This window comes from Hyperoodon ampullatus, assembly GCF_949752795.1.
Source record: "Hyperoodon ampullatus genome assembly, chromosome: 5".
NCBI classification, from domain to species: Eukaryota; Metazoa; Chordata; class Mammalia; order Artiodactyla; family Ziphiidae; genus Hyperoodon; species Hyperoodon ampullatus.
In genome coordinates, this window is record NC_136918.1 from 37,040,805 (window position 1) to 37,066,135 (window position 25,331).

The following is a 25,331-nucleotide window of genomic DNA, read 5'->3' on the forward strand; positions in this document are numbered from 1 at the left end:
CTCCTAGTTCTACACCGGACGCTAAAGACCGACGCACAAGTTTGGAAGGTACCATTCTTTTAATTTAATCAACTTATCAAAATTTGAGATATTCCTAAGAAAGATATTGAAAATTAAGTCCTCAGACCACTTTACATTTATTTTCCATCATAGTGGCAAATATGACATATATAAGTGGCGATTTGAAACAATTATTGTGTTTCCCTTCAACTTCGGGCCTTAACTACTTGGGCTAGCTCATACGTCACTTCCGAAGATCTAACGCCTAACTATCCAAAAAACAGGAGCGGGTACGGCGAGGAAGATTCGTGGGTCCACGGGGCAGCTATGGGTCGGAGGAGAGCGCCGGAGGCTGGGACCCTCGGTCGGGCTCTTATCCGCCAGCAAGTTCAGCGGAGCCGTAGCCGTCGTCACACCGACTCCTGGGTAAGACCTTGTCATCTTTCCCAGTCTGTCTAGTTATGAGAGTCTGAAAGCTGCGAAGCTTGGGGTCAGAGGTCACAGGGAAATTTTCCAGAGGAAATGATGCCAAAATAGGGTTTCTAAGGATGAGTACAGTCGTCCCCCGTTAACCGCGGGGATCGGTTTGGGACCCCCCAGCCCCCCGCGGATACCACAATGCGCAAATGTTCAAGTCCCTTAGAGCCTACCAGGCAGATTAACAGGCCCTCCTTCTAGCAAGGCACAGAGCCCAGAGGTGGAGGCCAGTGTGGTGATGAGGTTGCAGTGAGATCTTGAATGCCAGGATAAAAGTTTGGTCTTTGCCCTGTAAGCCATGAAAGCGTTTGTAAGTTTCTGTACAGGAAAGACATAAAAACTACTTTTTGTATTCATTTGTTCAAAGAATTGACCCTCCAAGAGCCGCTGGTTGGTACCAGAAGTACAAAATAACTCAGATTCCTGCTTCACCCTTTTTATTCCCTAGTGGTTTCACTCAAAGCTGAACAACTTATCTCCAAAGTTTGGCGGGCCTAATAGTTCCCTGGGCCTGGGAACGATCATAATTCTTAGTATCCTTGTAAAGCGGATGAAGTAGTTTTACTTGTGTTTGTCATTTTGATATTCATTCCCTCATGTATTTGAGAACTCGCGAAGTTCTCTGTAAGAATCTGTGCAAAGTCAAAGGTGTCTCTAAATTATCCATGGGCACTAAACACTATCTAACTTCCATCTGTATAATCTGCAGAGTAAACAGCATACAGAGCTCATCAATATTCATCAGGTGAGAGTTACTCTGGACATTAGATTGCCAGTAATTTTAATTGATTTTGAAGCAACCTGTTGTTAATGTACCCATTAGGAAGTAGTGGGAAGATTCGATTATGAATTCTAAAGAACTGGATTCTAATCCTTATGCTGATTTTTGATGATTCTGTGGCCTTGGGCAAACCACCTAGCCTTTTAACCTTTAATTTTTTCATTTACTTGCACCTGTACAGAATGTAGAGCTTAGGATGGTGTTTATCTTATCAAACTATGGGTTGTGTCTGGAAATCAGTTCAGTAACTCTCAACTAGCCAGGTTTTTCACCCTACAGAATAGAATTCAAGAAAATACCAGTCTGTGTGGCATGTAATAAAGTAACTTTGTTTCAGGATTCCTTTGTTTCCATTTTACTATACTGAATGGTACACAGTTGTATCACTAAGTTTCTCACAGCATTTGGGTCACTATGTGAAATGTATTTCTTACTGTGGGTCTCCGTCAAAAAAAGTTGACGAACAGTGGCTGCCAGGACCAGAGTATATGGTATATGGGTTCAGGTTCTTATCTCTACCACATATTAGCTTGCCACTATAGGCAAGTTGTTTTATCTAATTTAATCCTGTTTCCTCATCAGTAAAATAGAGATACAATAAAATTTATCTTAAAAGATTTTGAAAATAAAATGAGAAAATAAATGGAGAGTAACTATCCATCTGTAAGATGGATAAGAAAGTGAGGTAAGAAAGTGCTCATTTAAATGTTAACTGTTATTAGTATTGACTCTAAAGGGGCTGATACCACCCTCAAGACCATAGAATAGTTACTTGGGAGTTAGTTTGGATGTTAAGAGCAGAAGAGAGCAGCTGTATTACCACCTTGTGTTTTATTCATAGTTGCACACAAGTGAACTCAATGATGGCTATGATTGGGGTCGTCTTAATCTTCAGTCCGTGACTGAACAGAGCTCCCTGGATGACTTCCTTGCCACTGCAGAACTTGCAGGAACAGAGTTTGTAGCTGGTAAGTTGTTGCTGAGTGCCTACAGCACATTTGTGTCTTTGCTGCCTATATACAAATAAGTCTGCTTGGAAGTGTTTTGCCAATCCTACCAAACTCATAAAGGAGCTGTCTTTAAACCAAAGGCACATATCCCAGAAGCAGTGTGGGAAGGTCAAGATGAACTCAACTGGGAGGTACAGAATGTGCCACAGTTTTCAAATTCAGCTCTAAAAAACACTTCAGGTTATCCATCATCATATCAAATTCAAGAACCTCAGTCTCTCATAAGGAAAGAGACCAGTCAACATTACAGTGGACAATACCAGCATTTTCCAGAAAATGTTTTCTGATACCATTGTTAGAAGCAAAATCCTGGGCCTGCAGCTGTAACTTAGGCAATTTGAATTGTATTTTAAAGCACTTGTTAACACATTATAGTAAATATTTCCATGCATGTAATTTGTTTTAGTCACTGCTTTCCCTTTTTTGTTGTTTTTGTTTTTGTTTTTTCTAAGCACTTAGAAAACTACCTGGCACAGAGACAGCATTATAAACTACCCTGTCTATTGCTCTTCTCTTATTATAAGTGTTATTATGTTGTTTAGCAGATTCATTCATTTGTTCAAAATGCTTTTATTGAGCCCCAGCTACTCTCAGGTGTTGTACTGACTCCTGAAAGTATGGTGTTGACTAAGACAAATTTTGTTTCTGCAGAATTTTGTCTAAGGTGCTACAAAAGAAGTCTGTAGCAGAGAATAGGGTCATAAAAGATGGAGTTGGTGTTCATTTCTATCTGAAGGAACACTAGGGCCAGTCAGGGCAAGCTTTCCCCTGGGGCTGAGTCTTAAAAGATGAGTAGATGTTAGCAGGCAGGTGAGATGACCCAGGACATTATACACAGGCAGGCAGAGCACTTCAAGCTAAGATCTGAGCAGCCGTCCACTGTGTTCAGAAAACGGACTGAGGGAACTGAGGAGGGTGATTATAATTTTTGTGACTTTCTGTTTGAATAAAAAAAAAATCCCCTCCCCCCAAAAAAATTAAAAAAATAAAACAAAACAAAAATAATAATGTGCAAATAAAATAATGTGCAAAAAAAAAAAAAACAGGAGCTTCGCCCTGTTGGTGCTTAAAGTACATGGGGACAGGATGTGATGCACAAACACTAGGCAGGAGGGCCAGGGCCAGGAGAGAATAAGGACTTTAAAGGAGTCTTTAGAGGGATGTAAGCAAGTAGGAAACATTTTTTGAAAGAACACTGATGGATTCTGAGGAAGAAAGAGTAGTTAGGAAACTACTGCTTTAGTACAGCAAGAGAATCAGGCCAGAACTGAAATAGTAGTAGTAGAAGAATGGAGAAAAGAATAGGAACAAGATTTTTAGTGAGCTAGAATAAACCAGACTTTATGGAGGGGATGGAGTAAGTGAAGAGTGAGGAGTGTCTTTTTGCATTTTAATGAGGACCCCTGAATAGCTTCAGGATGGGGGTTGGTCTTGTGAGCAATGTAAGGATAATTAGAAGGTTGGAATTTTTAGCCCCACTGGGGAGAGGAGAGGAGCTGGAGATTAAGTTCATCACGAATGACCAATGACTTGAGCAGTCATACCTGCATAATGCAGTTTCCATAAGCCTTTCAAAAATCGGTAAGAATTCCTCATTGAAATTAATTTCATGCCTTTTCCCCTTTTCCTTAATAATGTAGAAGTGATAGAATTTTGTCTCAACTCTCTATGGCCTTCAGACAGCACTTGTGTCCTGGACACAGAGGGACAGGGATTTAACCTGGAGGCTACAAGTTTCAGCTGTGAACCCCTCAGATTGCAGGCAAAATTGTACGTGTGTGTGTGTATGTGTGTACATAGTGCATTTTGAATCAGATTAGGTCCATGGTTTTTAAGCCGGTTCTCACATGGATCCCTGGCCTTGCACAGGAGAGCAAAACAACGAGAAATGCTAAGTATTCACTGGGAACTCTTTACCTTTAAAAGATGGCACAGGCCGTACTCACTTCTTATGTTCAGCAAGTAAGAGGAAGATGTGATATTGTGATATAATAAGAAATACATTTATATTTGGTCTTCATCTCTGGTTCCTTGATACAAGAGCTTCTAAAACCCTTGTAATTTCTTGAGTGGTAGGGGTGAGAGGAGTGTCTTTTGTTGTTCATAATAAGCCCCTTGCAATCTTACTAGAGTTTATGCTAATGAGGTGACCGGTGGGCCCCTAGGTAACTTCTTTGTGGAGGTTGATTGCCACAGAAACCAACCCTGGGATTTGAGGGTTGGGACTTTCAGAAACTCCTCCCTCAACCACTGGGGAGCAGAGACGTCCTGGAGATTGAGTTAATCACACTAGTGGCCAATGATTTAATCTATGGGGCCTCCATAAAAATACATTCAGAGATTTGGCATCTGAAGTGGGGAAGTCACTTGATAGTTAGTGTCAGAATAGAATTGAATTGTAGGACACCCAGTTGGTGTCTGGAGAGTTGGAGAACTGGTTGTTGGTGTGGGAAAACCCACACATTCGGTGTCAGAAGTGTTGGTAGTAAAAACAGTTCAGAGACAGGTGGCTGCATTATTGTGTGATTACCTCCAACAGAACTCAGCATCATTACTGAAATGAAAACGAGAATGGATAGTGGGCTCGGTGCAGTGGGCTAAGGAATTTGATGTTTGGTCGGAGAGTGGTGGAATGGATGGACCATGTGGTTTTAGCCAAATAGGGAAAGAAATGAAGCTACAAGCTGGGTGGTACACTGGGAGAAGAGGAAAGAATCAAGGGGCTGGAGACGTTTACAGAGGTTGGCCCAAGCAAAGTGGGAACACTGGGTGGGAGATCACCATTGGAAGGAGGAATTAATGTGAAAGAATTATCCAGTATGAGGCTAAAGGGATGTGTATTCTGACTGTTGGTTGAGGATGACATGAATGAGAATGGGGACTGAATTGGCTGTACTCTAGGTCAGGGGTCCCCAACCTAGGTACCAGTCCACGGCCTGTTAGGAACCGGGCCGCACAGCAGGAGGTGAGTGGTGGGCGAGCGAGCTAAGCTTCATCTGCCGCTCCTCATGGCTCGCATTACCGCCTGAAGCATCCCACCCCACCCCCACCCCCCGCCAGTCCGTGGAAAAATTGTCTTCCATGAAACTGGTCCCTGGTGCCAGAAAGGCTGGGGGCTGCTGCTCTAGGTGACTGGACCATGCAGTATTGGTGGTCCAATGAGGGTAGCAGATTGCAGTCTTTGCTTCAAGGTTAAGAGGAACATTGCTGAAGATGTCCTGTTATCCTTGGATAGGACCTCCCCTTGGCATTTTGGTAAGGAGCTTAGCTGGCTTCTCAGGTGCTTATCTCAGTGCAGTCACCTGCCCGGGAGACTAGGTGGCCATGTGTGGTACAGTAGAGGGGCCTGAAGCAACTTGAGGGGGATAGAGCCCTAGAGCAGAGGTCTCTGGTTCATACATAGACTGGACGTGTTTTTATTCCTTTGAATTCTTATATAGCTTAACTGTGGATGTTCCTAAATATTTCATGTAAATTATAGCTGTGAAGTAGTTTACCAGTTCTAACTGGAGTAAGTCTCCTTGCTGAATCGTTGCTTCCCCCCTCACTCCCGTTGGCTTACAATTATTCTCCACATGTAAAATGAAGAGATTGGTTGTAATGATTGTTTACAATCCCTTCCCACTCTTATTGCTTCTGTTTCCATGAAATGCATTTAGCATGTGGAGTTTTATAAAATCAGTACTTGAAAAAGTGGTCGACCTTTTGAAAGTTTTAATAAAGATCTGTTCTTGTATTCTTTTTGGGGGGGTGGCTAGAAAACTTCCTTTAGAAATTATAATTAATTCAAGGCTAGGGGAATCTATCTAAATCAAGAAAGCTTAAATTCTGTTTTAGGTGCTCATATTTTTAGTTTTCTAAGTAATGACCAACATTCACTCTCTATACTTCCTCTTAAATAACAGTACTTTTTTTTCCCTACAAACAGAGAAGCTTAATATTAAATTTGTACCTCCTGAGGCTAGAACTGGACTACTGTCTTTTGAGGAGAACCAGAGAATTAAGAAACTCCATGAAGAAAACAAACAGTTCTTGTGTATCCCAAGGAGGTGAGTTGAATAAAAATATAGGACATTAAAAGGCATAACAAGGCCACTAAATATAAAATTTTTTATTTGGTGTTCATGTTTTTCTGCTTTCCTTTCTCAGCTGCTATTATTAAATCCCAATCTCCTATATTATTTTGGTAACTCATTTGGAATTTTTTTTCCTTTGTGATTGTTGCAGACCAAAGTGGGACCAAAAAACTAGCGCAGAAGAACTCAGACAGGCAGAGAAAGATAGCTTTCTAGAATGGAGACGTCAACTTGTCCGGTGAGTGTTAGTCTACAGGAAGATTGCCTTGAAATTCTGAGTTAGGCATTTTAGTGTGCTTGCATTGCTATTTGCATTTTGAAGGCTTTGTTCTTTTAAAGGGGAAATGGTAGATTTCATCTTATAAGTGCAAATTGGCGTGTGTGCAAACCGCATTGCTTTGTGCACATGTGTCCTTGCACAAAGATGGTGAGTTGATTGCTCCATTCCTGGCCTTTTCTCCTTTTCATACCCTTCTCTAGCCATTAGTCACCCTGGAGTTGATCTCTGCTCTCTGGAGCATTCTTCCAGGAAGAGATGTCTGGGAGAAATGTCACTTTGTGTGTTAAATAAACTTTCAGGGCTTAAAAAGCTTAAGTATAAAATTTGCATTTGATTTGCATATTGACTCAGCAGAAAGTATATAAAAATCATTTGACAGTTAATACTTGTGTACTTATTTTTTTAATGCAGTGAATTTGGGTGTTTATACTACTTGAACCCTACTATTATAAGCTGGCAGAGGTATAAACTTCTCATTCTAAAATCAGGTTGGAAGAGGAACAAAACCTGATATTGACTCCATTTGAAAGAAATTTGGATTTTTGGTGCCAGCTCTGGAGGGTGATTGAAAGAAGGTAGGTTACTGTTTTCTTTTTGTGTAAGGAGTATGTGGTGGCGGCGGTCTATTAGATTGGGAAGTTATATATGTTTGTGAGCCCAGGGAGGGGCTGAGGGGACAGGATCAAGTTATGCACAGGGCTACTGAGAATTATTATAAAACCTGAAAGTAAGATACTATATTTCTTTTTAAATATAAGGGGTGTTTGTTATTAGATAAACACATTGATAAACTTGCAAGAGTGGTGACTATTTTCTGTAAGATGAGTTCTGAAGCACCTGTAGTTATTTCAGCAAATGTGTATGAGTTCCTACCGGTAATATGGAAAATATGGCTGGGAAAGGGGTAGGTGTCTGCTTGCAAAGAGCAAATATGTTATGGGGGAGGCCAAGCAAAGGACCAAGCACCAGGGGCACACAGATGGATGAAACGTGATCGTTGCACTAAGGTATTAGTAAAATACAAACTGGAGTGTGATTCCTATTGTATTAGAGAGAGGGTAGTGGGCTGAGTCAGAGCAGAGGAAGGAGCAGTTTTAGTAGTATTGGGGGAAATTAGGAATGATTTGTTTTAATTGGGCTTTGAAAAGAAGAGAATGCCTTTGATAAGTTGAGACTGGGAGATTTTTTCAGTCTTTTCCATATCCTGATAGCTAAAAGGTTTTTATTTTTGTCAAAGAGTATATGAATTATTTATAAGGATTCCATAAATGAACTTTTTTTTAACATCTTTATTGGAGTATAATTGCTGTACAATGGTGTGTTAGTTTCTGCCTTATAACAAAGTGAATCAGCTATACATATACATATGTCCCCATATCTCCTCCCTCTTGCGTCTCCCTCCCACCCTCCCTATCCCACCCCTCTAGGTGGTCACAAAGCACTGAGCTGATCTCCCTGTGCTATGCGGCTGCTTCCCCCTAGCTATCTATTTTACATTTGGTAGTGTATATATGTCCATGCCACTCTCTCACTTTGTCACAGCTTACCCTTCCCCCTCCCCATATCCTCAAGTCCATTCTCTAGTAGGTCTGCGTCTTTATTCCCGTCCTGCCCCTAGGTTCTTCATGACCATTTTTTTTTTTTTTTAAGATTCCGTGTATATGTATTAGCATACAGTATTTGTTTTTCTCTAACTTACTTCACTCTGTATGACAGAGTCTAGGTCATCCACCTCACTACAAATAACTCAATTTTGTTTCTTTTTATGGCAGAGTAATATTCCATTGTATATATGTGCCACATCTTCTTTATCCATTCGTCTGTTGATGGACACTTAGGTGGCTTCCATGTCTTGGCTATTGTAAATAGTGCTGCAATGAACATTTTGGTACATGACTCTTTTTGAATTATGGTTTTTCTCAGGGTATATGCCCAGTAGTGGGATTGCTGGGTCATATGGTAGTTCTATTTTTAGTTTTTTAAGGAACCTCCATACTGTTCTCCATAGTATCTATATCAATTTACATTCCCACCAACAGTGCAAGAGGGTTCCCTTTTCTCCACACCCTCTCCAGCATTTATTGTTTGTAGATGTTTTGATGATGGTCATTCTGACCGGTGTGAGATGATATCTCATTGTAGTTTTGATTTGCATTTCTCTAATGATTAATGATGTTGAGCATTCTTTCATGTGTTTGTTGGCAATCTGTATATCTTCTTTGGAGAAATGTCTATTTAGGTCTTCTGCCCATTTTTGGATTGGGTTGTTTGTTTTTTTGATATTGAGCTGCATGAGCAGCTTGTAAATTTTGGAGATCATAAATGAACCTTATATTTGAAATGATGCTTTTAACAAGGAGCCCTTAGGATGTGGGTTTGTTTGTTTGTTTAGTCCATAGAATATACCCAATAAGAACATTAGGAAACAGGGTGCTTTAACTGGGATTCCTGGGAAAGAATATTAGCACATTTAGCACTGTTACTAAGAAAAAGGACTTGGATTAAATTTGTAGAAGTTATTTACATTTCTTTTTAGAGTGATGAAAATGATCTGGAATTAGATAGCGGTGATGGTTGCACCACTTTGTGAATATACGAAACACCACTGAACTGTACACTTTTTAAATGATGGATCTTATGATATGTGAATTATCTCTCTCTCTCTCTCTTTTTTAAGTCACTTATATACCGCCCCCCCCCCACCCGCATCTTGCTCCCTCAGGGACAGAGAGGGCTGTTGGCCTGGGATGTGAGGAGGTCAGAGTAGCAAGGCAAATCTCTAAGCCTGAAGAAAGGGGAAGCTTGCTCCTGATCGCGGGCTCCATGCAGGCTTGAATGGGGCTTGGGAAGACCCAGTGTGGTTCTCCCAGGGAACAGAGTGAGCTAATTTCTCCTTCAGGGCCTCATAGCATTTGGGATGTGTACTGCTGAAAACGTCTGTTTTCTTATTTCCAAAGATAAATGGTAACGATATGGAATATTGAAACCTCATGCTTGAGGGAGTGCCCCCATTTGCACACTTATAGTTTACTATTTAATTCTAGATTTTCTCCTACTTCCTTTATCATCTGTCTTCCCTCTGCATTCTTTTTTTTTCCTACTTATTCTGGTTTCTGACTTTTATGTAAGAGGCCTTCCTCCGATGTCAAATGATGTTTGCTGTCTGTTCATATTTAAGAACAAAGCATTACAAAGCTGATTGACAGGACTTTTGTTTGGGTGGAGTTTGCCCACTGGTGAACTTCACTGTACAGTAACTGAGCAAGGATCAATTTTATTTTTTTGGAATATGCTAAGATGTCGGTATCTACGGGTGTTTTCCCTAGGATCAGTCAGTTTCTTAAAGAGGAGGACTATCTCCTGCCAGGAACAGGGCTAAAGGTGGTGGTGTAATACAAGGGAGCTGGGCATTTCCATCATTTGGGGTGTAGAGTTATGCTTAATCCTCCTTTCTTCAGTATAGCACCTCTTTCCCACCTTCTCCTTTGCTTGAGGTCCCAGTTCAGGAGCCTCTCAGGTTCATTTTCTCCAGGGTTCATTTTCTCCACAGGGGCTGTGGGGTGACGTGTGGCTGCCTGGCTGAATGGAACAGGGGCGTGGACCTAATTGCTCCCTGCTGAGAATGATTTCAGTCCTCTACCTCACTCTTGCCATGAAAGCTAGACGTGATGCTTCTAATCCTGAGCTTTCTCGGAGCTCTGGGGCATGAACAGGCTCACTTCTCATTGGGCTGACATTTCTTAGCTGCTGTTCTTTCTTTCTCTTTGTCCTGATGAGTTCCAGTCTTTGCTTTCATGTTTTGCAGGCTTTGAGAGGGAACAGAGGTAGCCATATGTGTTCTTCCAGGTTTAACAACAGCAAAGCCCTTCCCTTGCTTTTCATGCCCCTAAATAAGCAATTTGTTTCCCCAGAGTGAGCCTGTACTATTGAAACTAGTAGCTTCTATTGGATTACTTGCTCTTTTACTTTTTTGTGATATTTCTCTGTGGTTTTATAAGAGAGAACATGTTTCTGACTCAGGGAATATAGTTTATATCACACAGAAGTGGATCTGAGTCACATAGAAACATCAATAAAGTGACTACTGCTGTGTCTTTTAATAGGAAATATTTATTGATATGTTCTGTAAAGCAGATGTCTCCTGTTTGGTAACAGGCTAGCTATGCCATCTGCCTCTTTAATTTCAAGAGTAGTTATCAGAAAAGATTTGATGTATAATATGTCATTGAAATGGCGGAAACTGCCGAGGCATGGAGGGCAGAACGCTGTATTCCAGTAAGACAAGGCGCTTCCATTGTGTTGCATCAACCCTTCCCAGTACATAGCTAGCACTTATCTAGGCATCCTAATTCAGCACATGAAGCAAGCTGCCTTAAACTTTCCTTCTTTTCTTACTGGTGTGTCTAAGCTGGTTATTCTTTCTACCTGTTTGGTAGGTAGACATAATGTGTGTGGACCTTGTAATTTTAGTTCATTAGGCTTTGTCCATTTTTTGCAGTCATTTTTGCATTTACTGTTAAATCCTCACAGTTGGAAAGTGGTAGATATTACCTTAAAGAAGGAAATACTAGGACCCACTTAACTAGAGAACTTAAAAGCAATTTGTCATAAATTAGCAGGTCTGTGAGTTTCTTTGGCTCACAAGATCATGCTGGAAATTTAACTGTTCTGAAGGAAAATGCACTTTGTCAAAAGCTCTGCCCTAAATGGTAACCTTGATTTAATACATTTCCTTCAGTTGCATAGGAGTTACCTGAGGAAAAGCTGACCAGATACGGATTTGCGGGAGACTGGTGGTAGCACATCCACAGCTTGTTTCCTTCCAGTGGCAGTCACAGCTGGCCCTTAAAGTAGCTTTCCTAGCCACAGGGTCTGAAGGGAGGGAGGATTCTGCCGGAGAAGTGCAGTATTTATTCTTACAGTGCTCAGCTGCTGTCGTCCCCACTACATTTGTGAGGGATTCGAGGGGCTTGCTGTCAGCCGCAGAAACTTTTCATATTGCTACATCATCTTACATGTGATGGAAGATGTTGGACTCATCATTCCTGCTTCATTATGGCAACTTAAGTTGATATTTTGCTGTTTTGTATTTTTACCATTTAAACACATTCTTGGAACTGGTGGATGATGATTTGCTACATGTACACATGTCAGCCCTAGGTTTAAATAAGATATAGGCTTTGATGGTGGCAGCTGTGAGCAAGTGATATATTAGGGGTTTTTTGAAGCCTTACTTAACACAAGTGTAAACTAAGCACTGAGTATACAGTAGACCTCACCTTGGATTGAAGTCTTTGGAATACTCTTTGATCTCTCCAGGAGAGTTTACTAGAAGATACAGATAAAAGTTTTAACAATGAAACATCATCAGAGACTACAAGCTCTGGTCCAGAGGGCTTGCGTTCTCATTCCAGCTCCCTCACTTAGTAGCTGGTGACCTTGAACAAGCCACTTAGCTGTTCTAAACTTCAGCCTCTTTGTATATAAACTGGGGATAGTTGTACCTTAAAACGTTAAATATATCAGTGCTTAATATGTGGAAAGTGTTTGCTACTATTTCCTTTCACTTCACAGTGATTGGTGTATCTCACATTTGTTTTTCAGTGATATCGTGGTCCAGATAGTGGATGCTCGAAATCCACTCCTATTTAGGTGTGAGGATTTGGTAAGTAAAATGTGACATGATTCAAACTTTAAGTCCTTGGGCAGCTGTGGGAGGACGGCATCCCCGATAGCAGTGACCCTAGGCAGGCCTTTGCACCCTCCTCTAGCTTTGTTTAATCTGGCCTCCTGCTCCTCCCAAGGTCAGGAGCTTGCATTTTGGGACTGTTTAGATAGATGTTTTCTTCCAACAGTTGTTTCCATCTGCAGGAAGGCACAAACACTTGAACTTTCTACTTTTAGTTTCGAAGCCACTTTGTTAATAGACATTTGCCAGTGTTTCTCATTTTTTAAGAGACTCTAGTTGAAATAGCATTTTGCTTACTTTAGCATATGCCTAGTCCCTTCACTTACCCATCCCACTAAGCTTTCTTTTCTCACACCGTAGTTATTACCTCCTGTAGTATTTTACAAATGAACTAAGCTTGTAAAACACCACAGGGGGTAATCATTAAGGTGTGAGGATCACAAGAAATAATGTGATACAGGCTTTCAATTAATAAGACACTGAACGCACATGAAGTATTCCTATTTTTGTTTGAGGACCAGAGTAGGAATAGTACTGATTATTTTAAAATCCACTGGTGAATAACAGTCTTAATGGGGAAACTCTTATTAATTCAGCTTCATACTTCCGGTCTATTTCCTAATGGAGAGCTGTGCTTGGGAATTAATCACTGGGTCTTGTTTTCCTTTTAGCCTTCAAAAATATTTTTTTATATTAATAGGTAAGATTATTATTAGCTATCATCACTTGGCTTGAAGATAGTCCCGCTGGCCGACAAATCTAGTTATACAGTTCTTTAACTTTGCTTAAAAAAAAAATTTCAAGATTATTAAAGAGAGGAACTATATAATTTAAAGAAATAAGAACCTGTTTTACTTAAACTGGGCAGGAAAGCATTTCTTTTTACCCTTTCCAGTTTCTTATGTGAAGAGTATTTTTTCTAAGTATAGATGACCTAATTTCTTTTCAGAGCTTGCTGAAAGGATCCATAGAATGTATCATGATTAAAAATCTTTAAATTGGGAATGATTTAAAACTGGGGACAGTAAAAACTTTTAGTCATAGCTGGGGATCTTCAGTATAATTAGCCTAATTTTCCCCCTTTTGGAGAAATATGTAAATATCTTTATCTTGCATAGGAATGTTATGTGAAAACAATTGATGACAACAAGGAGAATGTTATTCTGATAAATAAGGCTGACTTGATGACTACCGAGCAGCGGAGTGCCTGGGCCGAGTTCTTCGAAAAGGAAAATGTGAAGGTCATTTTCTGGTCGGCTTTGTCTGAAGCCATTCAACTGGTTGATGACTCTAAGGTAACCTGGGGGACTTTTTCAGGTTGGGTTTCAAGGAGGAGGATTTTGGCTTCTGTTAAGTGTGCTCTGTTTTTTTTTTAAATTTATTTATTGATGTTTGGGTTTTATTTGTTTTATTTATTGTTGGGTTTTATTTGTTTCTTTTGCTGTGATAGTCGGGTGATCTATAGAAAAGTAAGCCACAAGGTTGCTTTCTCTGGTTTTTAAATAGTCTGCTATCCCAGGGGTCTATGATGCACACTGATAGTAGCTATAATTTTTAATTTTTTTAAAATTTTAGGCAGAAAATTGTATAGGAAGTTTCATACTGACCTTGTATGTAATTGCTTTTTTTTTTTTTTTTTTTTTTGCTGTACGCGGGCCTCTCACTGTTGTGGCCTCTCCCGTTGCGGAGCACAGGCTCCGGACGCGCAGGCTCAGCGGCCATGGCTCACGGGCCCAGCCGCTTCGCGGCATGTGGGATCCTCCCGGACCAGGGCACGAACCCGTGTCCCCTGCATCGGCAGGCGGACTCTCAACCACTGCGCCACCAGGGAAGCCCTGTAATTGCTTTTAAGAGAAGTCAGAACAAAAAGTCAGATAAAACTGAATGTAGTAACTTCTCTGGACTTGATTAGACTCTCTTTTGACTTTGTTTTGAAAACAAAGAAATGAAGTAGTCCTAAATTAAGATATACCATGTTATTTTCTGTATCTTTTAATCTACTTTTTACAGAAACAGTTTAGGAGTTATTTTCTAGTAAAAATTAATGGTAACCAACTATGAAAAGAAATTAGTAATAGAATCTTAGAGCAGGAAGAGACTTAAAGTCATATCTTTTCCTCTCCACCTCCTTTCCTCTCACCTCTATTTATCAACTGTTTACTGACTGGTTAGTGTGCTGAGCTGGGTGCTATGAATACAACACCCTCCCTTGGTGAGCTCACAAATAAAGTGAGCTCTAACTCTGTGAAGGAGTTCTTCCCTCCACCTCCCTGGCAGTCACATGCTGTCTCTGTGACTGCTTTAAATGGCAGACACCAGGTGTCTCATTCCTTTTTATCTCCAAGGTTAGAAAGTTCTTTAGTCCAGTGAAGCTAAGTCAGCTTCCCTACCTTTGATCTGAGGCCTCTTCCTCTCTCCCCGTGTTCTCTCTTCTGCAGAAGAGACATTGTCTGCTTTCCTGCTCCTTATTGACATGACCTCCAGAGCAGTCCTCACCCTGAGCGCCTGTCTGCCTGTGTCACACACCTAAAATGGGTGGCAGGTGGTTGAGTACAGTATTCCAGGTGTGGTTTGCCCAGGACATGCACTCTTATTTCTTGTGATCAGGATACTCCCAGTAATTCAGAGTTTTTGTTAATTCACCCCCTTTCAAAGGAGCTTATGCTCTTGGCTCATTGAACCTGTGAACAACCACATCCCTCAAATATTTAAAAGATAAGACTTACTAAGCAGATCTCATCCTGTCTTTACATGTGGGAAAAGGTTTTCATTTTGGTTTTAGCTCAGCTTAGGATCATGCTGTTCCTCTTAAATATTAGTGATTTGGGAACAAGGTAGAATTCATTTTGCATGTGTCATTTGCTTTTCTCTTCTTCCAGCTTTGAATCATCTGCAGATTTTGTATTGGCCCTCCTATATATTCTTTCTGGTCATTGATAACGCTGTTGAGTAGACCAGAGCCAAGGATAGAGCTCTGTGAACTTTTGTGGGCTTAATAAGTGCTCAGTACCAAACATTTTAGTGTGATGCATACAGATGTATTTGAAAAGCTATAAATAGTTATTCTGTTATTACTGTTAATAAAAACTAACCCATAGAAAACTTATTCTTAGCCAGGCATTACTATTCTGAGTACTTTATGTGTTTCATTTCATCTTTTACATCTGTGGTATTCCCCGACCTATCAGCCAAGGAGTAGATTGCAAAGGGAAGTGGGATTTGTTTGCACCATCTGTTCTCAGGGAACCCTTGTTGCCTCCCATTGCTGTCAGGGGGGGAGTTGTTTGGAGGAATTTCCTAACTTGAGGAATTGCTTCCCTGTCAGACTCTGGATTAACAGGACATGATTTATGGAAGATATTCTTTCTTCCTTTTTAAAAGTTGAACCCTATTTATTCCTCCCAGGTCTTCTGAAATCTGTTATTCATGATTTTCCAAGTCAAGTAGCCAGCTACCATTGTGATATATCTAATCACATCTGTCATTTGAGTGTCAAACACGAACTTACCAAAAATAGATATTTGCTGTTTTCTCACCTATCTGAAGTTTGGTTCTTTCTCTATGGTTGCTTAACCTTTCTTATTTTAAAAAAATAGGACATTTTTTTGAATTGAGTACTTTGATTTTCTCTTGGCCATCTCTTAAATTGCACTGTGTTCCCCCAAAAGACTGACTTTTCCCTTCTTTCTTTCTATTTTTGATGTAACTACTGCAAAGTCCTTTTGTTGCCTTTATCATTTTTCCTGAACCAAAACTGCTTCTAGCCTTAGTTTTCCTAATACACATTCATGTTCAGCTTACATTCTTGTGTTCTGCAGAAGAGCACACAGTGACTTCTTTACATTTATTGCTCATTTATCATAGAAATTGCTTCCAATTCCATATTTCTTTTTGAGTTCCCAGGAATGACAATGAAATCATACCTTTGTTCCCTGACATTTTTTTTAATATCTCTTTCCTAAAATGTAGGATGCCTATTTAACTGAGTTCATCATGCCCTCTCCTGTGGTGGCTACTCATTGTAATGCTAGATTATTTGGAAATGATAGGTTTCCATCACTTCTAAATCTGAATCAATTCTCCCTTGTTGATACTGCTTGTTAATACTATAAATTGCCATATTTCTGCTTTGTTATCCATAGGAATTCAGAAGGATTAACACACCCATGAATCGTAAATGATTTTTACCTTTCTCTTTCCAAAGGAAATCGTTGGTTGGTGAATAATTTCCATGTGTAGAGTTGAGTTTTATTGCTCTCATACTTCACATGCAGGGACCTATGCTCCATGGTGCTATGATTTATTAAAGGCAGTTATAAAAGAATAGCAGTTTCCTTAACTATGCAAACCACTGTCTTTGAAATGCAAATATACAATGAAGCTCAAATTACAAATTATACCCTTCTTGCTTTGTGCAGAGAAGAGAATGTTAAATGTTTTATCGTTCATGAGAAATGCTTTGTTTTATTCTACAGCCCATTGCAAAAAAAGTGTACTGCCAAGGAGTTCAGCTTGATACAGGTTTTTCTAAACCCTTGCTCACCTATTAAAAATAGGTGAAAAGAGTTATCTATTAGAAAAGTAATACATGTTATTTGTACAGAGTTCAAATAATACAAAACTGTGTAAAGTGAAGGTCCACCACTCCAGAGGACACCACTGTTGAAAGTTTGGTGATATCCTCATGCTGTCTTCTCCATCTATTCACCTTTTTCTTTCTCCTTCGTAACTTTCCTTGTCCTCTGTTCATCTTAGATAACCAACTCTGAATGTTGTTCACCAGAGTGAAGAGTGCATTTGTTACACACTTCTGAACTTTTGTGGTGTCTGTTATTTCATCAGGAAGAAGTAAACGGAGACAGTGGAGAAGCCATCACAGCTGAGTTTGAAAACTCCAGTTGTGACGAAGCTGAAACTCTACACAAAGAGACTGAACATCTTTCACTTAATGAAGTTGCCAGGAGTGATGAAGATGACAGCGAGTATGAGGACTGTCAGCAGGAGGAGGAGGAGGACTGGCAGACGTGCTCAGAAGATGGCAGCAGCCCCGACGAGCAGGCCCGCGGCCAGGATGGGAAGGAACGCTGTGCTGTGCGTTCTGAGGCGCAAGGAAGGAAAACCCCACAGAAGAGGCAGATACACAATTTTAGCCACCTGGTATCGAAGCAGGAATTACTGGAGATCTTTAAGCAGCTACACTCTGGAAAGAAGGTGAAGAATGGACAGCTTACTGTTGGACTGGTAAGATGAAATATGTCATAAAATTGTTCCGTGAGGGTCTGTATTCCCCATCCTTTGGTAGCTACACTGGAACTCCAGAGATCAGTCAGGCCCTGGCGTCACAGGGAACATTGATGCCCTCTTGTTGCCCACGGGCATCCTGGGAGCAGACTGGGTGACAGGCAAAGCCCAACTCAAAGAACAAACTTTCTCAAGGCTTATATTGGTTACACCACTGTTCATGTTAATTATCTTCTACAGTCTCCCAGTTCATCCCTACCTGTCAACGTCACTTACAAGAGATACTAGAATGAGAGCTTTCAGGGTTGTCTTCAGACTTCCAGTCCAATGTTCTTACCTTTAGATAGGCTTTTTAGATAGGGTAGACTTTCGGCATCCTGTGATCCTTGCCAACTTATACTGTAAACATTCCTTCTGACACCCTTCTAGGTGGGCTACCCAAACGTTGGTAAGAGTTCGACAATCAACACCATCATGGGCAACAAGAAGGTGTCTGTGTCTGCCACGCCCGGTCACACCAAGCATTTTCAGGTATTTCTACAGCATCGGCCTCTGTATTTCCTTCTCCGCCAGTTCCTCCCTCTGGGTGTTTTCTGAAGTTCTTTGCCACTCGTGTGCTGCTCTTCTTTCCCTTCCTATGCTGTATGCCCAGCATAAACCTCTTACTTGTCTTTCAGACTCTCTATGTGGAACCTGGCCTCTGCTTATGTGACTGCCCAGGCCTGGTGATGCCATCCTTTGTCTCTACCAAAGCCGAGATGATTTGCAGCGGAATCCTCCCGATTGACCAGATGAGAGATCACCTCCCACCTATATCACTAATATCCTCTGTGCTGTGCCAAAATTTTGGTTGTTATGTGTATATTAGGGCTTAAGAAAAATCTGGGTAATAGATAGGGGAGGAAAAAATAATCACTCTTTACATAGTTGTAAGGATTAGAAACAAAGACTTGGTGCTTTATGTCTGAATTAGGGTCATCTCACAAATCTATAGTGTATTTACATAAAAATGTGTCATCTTTAAGGTCTGTTTCAGACATAATATTTTAATATTTTTAAAGGACACATTTGGAAGTGATCATTGTGCATAAGGCTTTGTTTAAAAGAGGGGAGAAAAGTCTTTTAAATTAAGGAATAGTCATACTTCTTCTTTGGAGAGGTGAAAGTTTTTTTGTCACAGAGGTGCTGAAATACCATGTTCTTAGAAGACACCAAGGGGAGGAGGAGGGGGTCAGTTCAAAGAAACGGATTCCTTGACAATCTTATATTTGCCAGAATATTCCAAGACGTGTTTTAGAAGCTACGTACGGCATTGACATCATAAAGCCTAGAGAAGATGAAGATCCCCAGCGACCTCCAACGTCAGAAGAACTGTTGACGGCTTATGGATGTGAGTTGTGATTTATTTTAAAACATGAACAAAAAATAATAGTATAGCTACTAAGAGAAATACTCTGCAAAGGTACAAGTTCAGAATTTTTCCTTAGCATTTGTCATGTCATCTTTCAGCCTTGATATTTTTGTTGTCCTGTTGGTCTTGTCCACCAAGTGGCCTCCAGGTAGCTGACTTGGTCCAGCAGTAAAGGAGGGAGAGCCGGCCACTGCCTGAGTGGTATTTTACGTCAGTGTTAAGTGTTTTTTAGAGTTAGAGAAGGAGCTGCTCTGTATCCTTGGCCTCTTCCCCAGGTCTTCATCATAGAAATCAAGTGCCTGGGAGACACATCTTCCCAGGCTCTCTCAGGCCCTTTCCTATGGGAGGCCTAGGACTCAAGTGTAGACACAGGGCTTCTGATCTAAGGCTATGTTGGCTTTTTCTTTTTCTGCGTGGGAATTATCTTTGTCTGTCATTTCTCCAATTCACTGTGATTTATTTACCTTAAACACAAGCTTTAAAGGTAATCTGGAAAGACGCATATCTACCTAAAGAAAAAGCGGTGTTAAAAAATTTCCATGCATGTGTGGCTTGCCTTTGTAAGGAATTGCCCCCAGCAGGGAAGGAGTTCAGGTTGTTTGAGTATTTACTGGCAGAGGAAGGTGATTTTGATATAAACCACACTTATATGGTTAAAATCAGACCTTGAATTTACTTTAGTTGAGCGACTTTAAAGAGGACGAATACTAAGCACTTGTTGCAAGACTGCTATAGTCACAAAATCACAGGCAAGAAGGGGCCTTAAAGATTCCCCCACCTCTCATCCCCCTTTTCTTAAGACAAGTAATCTGAAATCAGAGCGTGAAATGATTTGCCCAAGGTGGTGTCTGGTCAGTGGCATAGCCTCAGTGAGAACCCAGATTTCCTAATCTAGACCTCCCTAGTGTGCTAACCTGAAAGATGGGGAAAGGTAGACTTGCACTAAACTTTGCATCTGGTTTGATTTCCAGATAAAACAAAGAAATGTGAGTCTTTTAAGATTTTTCATCTGATTCTCTCTGATGAAATCAAAGAGAGTGAGGACAAAACCAGTTTGTAAAAACAGATGACTAAACATTCTTAAAATATTAGTGAAATTCAACATCTGTCCATATATTTGTTAGCCATTTGGTCTTCTGAGAATCACTTTTTTCTATGCATCATTTGTTTTTGTCATAATCATTTGTAGGAGTTCTTTGTTATCTGTGCTGCAAATGTTTTTCCCAGTGTTTATTTATGGTTTCTTTAGCCCTGTAGAAGTTAACGACTTTAATAAACAATTTTTGTTTGTTTGTTTTTTGGGGGGTGTTTTTTGGCTGCATTGTGTCTTTGCTGCTGCACGCAGGCTTTTCTCTGGTTGAGGCGAGCGGGGGCTGCTCTTCTTTGCAGTGCGCGGGCTTCTCGTTGCGGTGGCTTCTCTTGTGGAGCGTGGGCTCTAGGTGCACGGTCTTCAGTAGTTGCAGCGCACGGGCTCAGTAGTTGTGGCTCATGGGCTCTAGAGCGCAGGCTCAGTAGTTGTGGCGCATGGGCTTAGTTGCTCCGTGGCATGTGGGATCTTCTGGGACCAGGGCTCAAACCCATGTACCCTGCATTGGTAGGCAGATTCTTAACCACTGCGCCACCAGGGAAGCCCAACAATGTTTTTCCTTCTTAGTTTTGTTGGGTTTGGTGTTTTACTTGGGAAAAACTATTTTACTGTAATCCTTTTTTTTTTTTTAATCTTTAGATTTTTTTTTTCCTTTTCCTAAATGTATTTTTGTGTACGGTTATAACTATTGATACTTTCTTCTAAACTGAAGGAGCCAACATACAGCTAGCATGGGAGGGAACTGAGTTTTGATCCTGTCGGCCAAAGCTTGTGTTCTTACCCGCTGTGCTCTGCTACTCCCTTCTAATTGAGTTAGTAGTATTTTTATTTATTTATTTATTTTTGTGATACGCGGGCCTCTCACTGTTGTGGCCTCTCCCGTTGCGGAGCACAGGCTCCGGACGCGCAGGCTCAGCGGCCATGGCTCACGGGCCCAGCCGCTCCGCGGCATGTGGGATCTTCCCGGACCAGGGCACGAACCTGTGTCCCCTGCATCGGCAGGCAGACTCTCAACCACTGTGCCACCAGGGAAGCCCTTGAGTTAGTTTTAAAAGGATCTTCGTTGTATGTTTGGGAAACTGAAAAAGGTGTAGACATATCATTAAATAAGAAAACTTGCTCTGTTGCTTTGGGTTTTGCTAATAATATTGACAACATAGCATTGTACAAGTAGCCTCCTTGAATCAATAATTAAAATCAGAGCGATAGAAGAAATGACTGGAGTAGAGAGAGATTGAATGTATCACAGCATGTTGCTAGGTGGTTGTCAGAAGATCAGATGTAACAATATAGTCTATTCTCCTGGATTATCAGATGTTTTTGTAATGCTAACCAAAATATTTTCTACATTATTAATTGATTTGTTTTTTTTTTTAAGGTTAAGTAAGAATGCACAGTGTAATAACACAAAAGGCTAGATTTCCATCACCTCAGTTGTCTTTGTTGTGATATTTTCTAACTTAGGTTTTGCAAAATTCATTTCTCCTCACAGGTATGCGAGGATTCATGACAGCACATGGACAGCCAGACCAACCTCGATCTGCACGCTACATCCTGAAGGATTATGTCAATGTAAGTGAACCCTGCTTCTTGTTCCTCTGGAATAAGTAGGTCTTCTTTCTCCACAGCGTGTGTTTAGGGTAATGGCAACCAGCTGGGTTATAAAGGAGATATCTTCTCATTGATATTGTGCCGTAACTGGAATTATATTCTTGATCCAGGAGAGCTAGCATCGTATAAATCATAGAAGTGACTGACATAATATGAAAGAGATGAAGATCTCTGAATACCTATTCGCAGTGAAGGTGATAAATTTAGGTCTCCAGTTTTTCCATCTCCTCCAGCCCTTGGGTGTTCCTACTGCAGCTATATCACAGTATTCCTTGCAGTGTAGCTGTTTATATACCTGTCTTCCAACACTTGTCCAGTAACAATAATAATCATAGCTAACATTTATTCAAAGCTAGCCCTGCTAGGAATAGTTCTAAATGTTTTACATTTGTCATCTCATTAAAAATATGTAAGTCTTGGCTTCCCTGGTGGCACAGTGGTTGAGAGTCCGCCTGCTGATGCAGGGGACACGGGTTCGTGCCCCGGTCTGGGAAGATCCCACGTGCCGCAAAGCGGCTAGGCCCATGAGCCATGGCCGCTGAGCCTGCGCGTCCGGAGCCTGTGCTCCGCAACGGGAGAGGCCACAACAGTGAGAGGCCCGTGTACCGCAAAAAAAAAAAAATATATGTAAGTCTGTGAGGTATTATTCTCTTATTACAAGTGAGGACATGCTAAGTTTTGGCTTTCCTTCATCAGTAAAATAGGAATTAATAGTACCTATCCCATGAGATTATTATGGGAAATAAATGAGAACAGTGTATGGAGACGCACACACGCACGCACGCACGCACGCACGCATGCACATCACTGAGCTCAGTGCCTGGCACTTAATTAGCCCCAATAGTTTTTATTTATTAAGCTACTTCTTTCCACAAAAAAGCATTCCAGGGGCTTAATTGGTTGTGAGGATTTCACTTTATTCCGTCCTCTTCTCAATACACCATCAGCAGAGCTTGGAGCATAGAAAAAAGGGCAGCCATATTCTCTTTTTTTTAAATTCGGTAGGAAAACAGTTAATAGAATATTTGTATAGATGAATTATTTATTCATTTACCATTTGTAAAACTATGGAGGGTGGGGGAGATGAGTTAAAAACAACCACAGTTTTTAGAGTGTTTATGGTGGAAAGAGGAAACTTGGCACCCAGTGGACAACAGCAGCAGGCCCAGTGTCCCCATTAGTACAGCCACACTGTCCAACTACGTCCTGGATTTTGTTTTGGAAAATATTCTCTTAAGTATAATCATATACATGTACTGAAGAGTACGGTAAACAAGGTAAAAGGGGGCACAGGGAAGATTTCGTTCTGGTGTGGGAGCTGTGGGAAGAGGTAGGCCTCGAGAACACTAAGGATCATCATCAGGGTGTAAGTAGGGACTCTCCAGTTGCAGTGACCAAAACTCAGCTCAGCTGTCAAAAGGCCGAAAGTTCCATCAGAGGGTGCACCATGGAGAGGCCTCCTCTGTGGACTCTCACACAGATGGCCCTGAGGATGTGCTGTTACCATGCATGTTGTCTTTGCAGGGTAAACTCCTGTACTGTCATCCTCCTCCTGGAAGAGATCCTCTGACCTTTCAGTATCAACACCAGCGACTCCTAGAGAAAAAAGCAAATGGTGGGGAAATAAAAATGCAGCTGCGCAGAAATAAAAAAGCAAATCAGATTGAAAATGTAGTGGACAAAACTTTTTTCCATCAGGTAAGTTTTAAAGTTTTTTTTTTAACTTCTGATCCAGTACATTTTGTTTAACAGCTTTATTGAAATAACATTCGCATACCATAAAATTCACACTTTTAAAATATACGTTTCAGTAGGTTATAGGATATTTGCAGAGTTATGTAACCATCACCACTCAATCCAGAAAGAAACCCTGTACCCATTAGCATTCACTCTCCACTCCCCTCTGTCCCCAACCCCTGCCAACCACTAAGCTACTTTCTTTATATAAAGATGTGTCTATTCTGGACGTTTCATGTAAATGGAATCATACTCTCTGTGATCCTTTGTGACTGGCTTCTTTAGCCTAATGGCTTCAAGGTTCACCCATGTATCAGTACTGTATTCCTTTTTATTGCCAAATAATATTCCATTGAATGGATAGACCACATTTTGTTTATCCATTTATCAGTTGTTGGACATTTGGGTTGTTTCCACTTTTTGTCTATTATGAATAATGCTGCTATGAACATTCATGTGCAAGTGTTTGTGTGGACATATATTTCATTTCTCTTGGGTATATACATTAGGAGTGGGATTGCTGGGTCATGTGGGAACTCTAAGTTTAACAGTTGAGGTACTGCCAAACTTGCCAAAAGTGGCTGCACCATTTTACATCCCCATCAGCAATGTATGAGGGTTCTAATTTCTCCACATCCTTGCTAAACTACAGCAAAGAAGTGCTATTTAAGCTGGACTTTGAGGAACAAATAAAAATGTGTCAGTTGGAAGAAGCGGTGAGGGCCAGATTTCCAGGCAGAAGGAGTAGCATGAACGAAGGCAAAAAGATGTGAGAGTGGACTTTTTCAGTAAAGAGCCCATGTTGTAGGTGGCCTTGTGTGCCATGTGAGGGAATATGAACTTGATTCCCCAGGCCACAGGCAGCCATCAGAGATCTGTGAGGACAGGACTAGAGAGATACAGAATAGAGAACTCTGACAGAAATGTGCACACTGGATTTGAGGAGTCTTGCAGTGAAAGTGAAAGTCCAGTGAAAGCTGATGAACACCTGGGTTAGAGCAGTGGGGATGGAGAAGAGGGGGGAAGATGTACAAAGTTCTTGAGAGTGGAATCCACAGAACTTAGTGCCTGGCTGTATGTGATAGATAAGGAAGACAGAGTGTGTGCCATCTTCAGGGCTGGGCAGATTCTTATACCACTGGCCGAAATAAAGAATGGAGAGTCAGCTTCTAACTAACTTTGGGTTGTGGCCGGTTGAAGTTTGATATCAAGATAGAGATTTCCAGAAAATAGCTGGTATTGAGCCTAGTTATAGATGTTGTTTGAAGCCATGGACTAAACAAAGTTGAGGACAAAGAGAATGGAGTGAAGACAAAACACTGAGAAACTTATTAAGGAATGGGGAGAGAAAGAGGACCAGTGAGAGATGGAAGTCCACTCTCTTGGAGTTCTCCATAAGCAATCCTGTGCATATCCTGTAAAGGAGACTGCTGACATTGCCAATAGTATTTTCTCTTATTTCCTAGGAAAATGTGAGAGCTTTGACCAAAGGAGTCCAGGCTGTGATGGGCTACAAGCCTGGGAGTGGCCTGGTGACGGCAGCTACTGTGAGCTCTGAGACGGGGGCTGGGAAGCCCTGGAAAAAACATGGCAACAGAAATAAAAAAGAGAAAAGTCGTAGACTCTATAAGCACCTGGATACGTGAATTTGGACTGCAACAGAAGTAGCATCTGCACTGTGCATCTGTGGTGCGATAGGGTGGACCCTGCCCTTGTGATTCACACCCAACAGCTGATATGAAGACCGGGGGGCTCCTCAGAGCACCAACTCCAATTAACAGGGTCGTCTTGGAGCCCCAGAAACCTGTTCCTGTAGGAGGCTGAATCTGAGATGAGGGAATAAATGATGTATGTTTATTTGTGTAAACATATATACAAATGCATAGTAATTTGTAAACTGGGAATTTTTTGAAGAAATATTAAAATTAAAT

The 25,331-nt window shown here is 41.0% G+C and overlaps 1 protein-coding gene across 1 annotated transcript; it reads left to right on the plus strand.

Annotated features, from left to right (window-relative positions):
- Positions 1-327: 327 nt before the first annotated feature.
- On the plus strand, positions 328-25,331 carry LSG1 (large 60S subunit nuclear export GTPase 1; the record flags this gene model as incomplete). The annotated part of the gene is made up of 14 exons (XM_079704252.1): positions 328-426; positions 2,100-2,226; positions 6,197-6,317; positions 6,496-6,582; positions 7,113-7,199; positions 12,229-12,289; positions 13,432-13,608; positions 17,156-17,554; positions 17,984-18,085; positions 18,232-18,384; positions 18,830-18,944; positions 21,545-21,624; positions 23,188-23,361; positions 24,867-25,331. The coding sequence occupies 14 exons, from the start codon at positions 328-330 to the stop codon at positions 25,044-25,046; spliced, it is 1,962 nt and encodes a 653-aa protein (XP_079560378.1). The 3' UTR covers positions 25,047-25,331.